At 56.1% G+C, this 3132-nt stretch overlaps 1 protein-coding gene across 1 annotated transcript in view; it reads right to left on the bottom strand.

Moving 5' to 3' along the window:
- The window catches only part of VAT1L (vesicle amine transport 1 like), a 142269-nt gene extending 139876 nt beyond the window's left edge, over positions 1–2393 (bottom strand). The window contains exon 1 of the mRNA XM_025860321.2: positions 2065–2393. Within this exon, the coding sequence (XP_025716106.1) occupies positions 2065–2294 (230 nt within the window). The 5' untranslated portion in view covers positions 2295–2393. The remainder of the gene's footprint in view (positions 1–2064) is intronic.
- Positions 2394–3132: the final 739 nt, after the last annotated feature.

Raw genomic sequence — 3132 nt, 5'->3', positions numbered from 1 at the left:
GTGTGTGTGTGTGTGTGTGTGTGTGTGTGTGTGTGTGTGTGTGTGTGTGTGTGTGTACAGCTCCAAGAAAGAACAGGCTTGTGCATCTGGCTTTGAAAAGCAACCTCCTGGCTTTCATCTTGACATTTATTATTTCAAAATGCTTCAGTTCCTATCAGTATCTATGTAATTAGCATAAGACTAGAGAACCCAGACCTATTTGTATGGCAAGTGATGCTCTTTTCTTTAAAAAGTAGCTTCAACATTTTCACTCTCTGAACATACCCTGGATGGAGAGTCATAAATTATATACACCCCCCACCCCCCCACACACACGAAATATTTTTGATCTGTGGCTAAGGAAGGAAAATTATCAATATATAGTTTTAGTTTTACGAGGTAGATGTTCCTCCACCAGCAAGCGAAGAAAAATAAGGACTCAGCAGTCCTGGCTCAAGCGTCTTTTCTCACTCCATTCATTCAGCAATAACTGATTCCTTCAGCAGTAACTGATGTTGGACATGGTGTGTGCCAAGCACCATGCTGTGCTATGCTGGGCATCGGGGATTTGTTGGTGAAAAGGGCAGACGCAAGCCCTGCCTTCTGGGATCAATCAGCTTGGTTCACAAGAGTTAACAAAATGGAACTGTACAGGATCCCCCAGTTTGCAAAAGCCTATTCCCTTACCCTGAATTCCCAAGAGTCATGTTTAGAGGCAACTGCGACCTGCTACATGTGTGAGGAGTGAGTCAGAAACCAGCGCTTGCTTCTCTTACCAGCTGCCTTCCAGCCTGGCATGTGAATCCTGCACCTGCTCTCAAAGCAGCGAAGGGGAGGAGAAAATCCTTTGCATTTTTCTTGCCTCTGCATATGGTCGCAGAGTCCAGGTTTGGGGTCTAACCTAGGAACAGGTAAGCTGACTGCTCCTTTCCGGAGCCGTGTCTATTGCCTTTAAAACACAGACATGAGAAAGGGTAAGTCCATCTAACTGTGCCAAGAGCGGGCTCCCCTTAGGCGCTTCCCACGCTACTGCATAAAGAACTCAGAGTGTTGGGTCCAGTAAACCCCCTGGGGTGAGTGAGCCCTCCCTCCTAGAACTTCAGAGAAATGATCATATAGTGACAGCACACAGAGAGGCTTAAGCCCTCCAGAGCGAATCCCAGCTGGGTATAACTCTGAAGTTCCCCCAGGAGGAGTCGGGAATGGAAGGACACTCAGATTGCTGAGCTCCATTTGAGATGGGGGCAGGAGTTCTGAGAAGATTGCCGGTTGTTTGTTTTTCCACTTTGGAGAAGCACAGAAGACGCTAGTGGGGAAGAGGGAGCCTTGGCCTCACCCCTCACCAAGCTGAGATGCTCCAGGACCTAACCCCCTGCTTCCCAGTCCCTTTGTCCCTACCAGGGCACCAGAGGGGCAGAATGCAGCAGTGGGGAGAGAAAACGCACTTCCCCAGCCCTGCACTCTGTCGCCAGCCCCAGCAGAACCGCAGCACAGAGGCTGAAAAGATCGAGTAGCAAATCCTGGCCAGGTCAATTAGTAGCTGCCACGAGATCTCGGGCAAATCACTGCCTGAGCCCGGGTCTCCTCACCTGAAACGGGAGATAATGATGGTACCTAACTCATCGGGTCCCAGGAAGTATTAAATAAGATCGCACACATAAAACTCTAAACACGAAGGCTGGTACACAGTAAGCCGACGGTTATTATTATTTTTTTTTAACCGTGTTATCAAACTCCCTTTCCTGGCAGCTGAGCTGTCTACCCGACGGAGAGCCCCCGCAGCGCAATCTTCCAGACCCCGGGTGCTGGGCGCCACCATCCACCGCGTTCCTCCCCTCGCAGGAGCTCACAGTCCCCTCCGGTCAACCCTAGATCCGGCTTGGCGCGGGCGAGGGCCACCTCGCAGCATCCTCCCCAGCGTCAGCCGGCCGCCGGCCGCGGGGAGGCTCTGAGACCCGGGAAGGGCGCGGAGGGGACGCCCACGGCCGCTCTTCCGCGCAGGGGCCCCGCCGAGGCTCCGCCACCCCCGCCCCGGGAGCGCGGAGCGCGCAAAGAGAGAAAGCGAGAAAGACGCGGATACTGGACCAGGCTTTGACGCGGATCTTGAGCTCGCTGTCCTGCGGCTCGGGCATGGCCTTCCTGGTGACCCGCAGCTTGTTGAGCCCCCCGAAGCCGGCCAGCACCACAGCGCGCATCTCCTGGGCGTCCCCGAGGCGGTGAGAGCCGCCGCCGCCGCCCTCAGCGGGCTCCTTGCCTGCCTCCTTCTCGATCATTTGCTCCGTCTCCTCCGCCTTCTCCACGCCTTCCTTGGCCATGGCACACTGGGGCGCGGGGCGCACGGGCTGCGGCGGCTGCGGCGCGGGGGGCTCGGGCTCCTCTCCCGCGGGTTCCTCCTGTTGAATGTGGGATGCTCGGCTGTGCAATGGCTGCAGCCTCCGCGAGCCGCGCCAAGGTCCACAGCCTCCGCCGTAATCCTCGCAAGAGCCGCGCCCCCCCCCCCCCCCCCCCCCCCCCCCCCCGCCCCTCTTCCCCCCCCCCCCGGGGCCCTTCCTCCAACTCCAGAGCCAGTCTCAAATCGGGCTCTTGATCGCAGCCCCAGAACCCAGACTTGCCCAAGACTCGTGGATAAAACACGCAGAGAGGACGCAGTGTCCTCCGCGGTGGGCGCAGTACTTTGTTATTTACGGCGCAGGCTGGGCGCCTTGAAATGGACAGAGACGAATGTCTGGGCCTGGAGGATGCCTCCCGGAGACTGGCTTGCCTCCTCTCCCTCTGATCTGCGGGGGCCAGCGGGTTAGACGGGAAAGGGGGCTGTTTCCTAAATTGCCGGTACCGGCTGGAAAGGGGAAGAGGTTCGGGAAGCGGGAAACGAGAAATCCCACTTACTCCCCTGAAGAGTCTAAACCAGGGTCTTTTCACTCCAGACCCTCGGGGTCAGGGCAGATGCTCTTTACCAAGCATCACCAGGAGCCTCTTATGATGACTAATTCTCCCCACCCGCACCATTTCTGGCCATCAAAGAGGCTTCAGAAAAGAGTTCTGTAACAGAAAATGGTCCTTTTTTTGTTCTGACCGCCAGAAGATCAGTTTTCACCCCCTCCCCAACACACACACACACACACACACACACACACACACACACACACACACACA

Source organism: Callorhinus ursinus, unplaced genomic scaffold (genome assembly GCF_003265705.2).
Source record: "Callorhinus ursinus isolate GAN/ISIS: 27379988/994484 unplaced genomic scaffold, GSC_fseal_2.0 scaffold46, whole genome shotgun sequence".
NCBI lineage: Eukaryota > Metazoa > Chordata > Mammalia > Carnivora > Otariidae > Callorhinus > Callorhinus ursinus.
The sequence above is the reverse complement of the archived record's forward strand: the minus strand, read 5'-3'. Positions and strand labels throughout refer to the sequence as shown.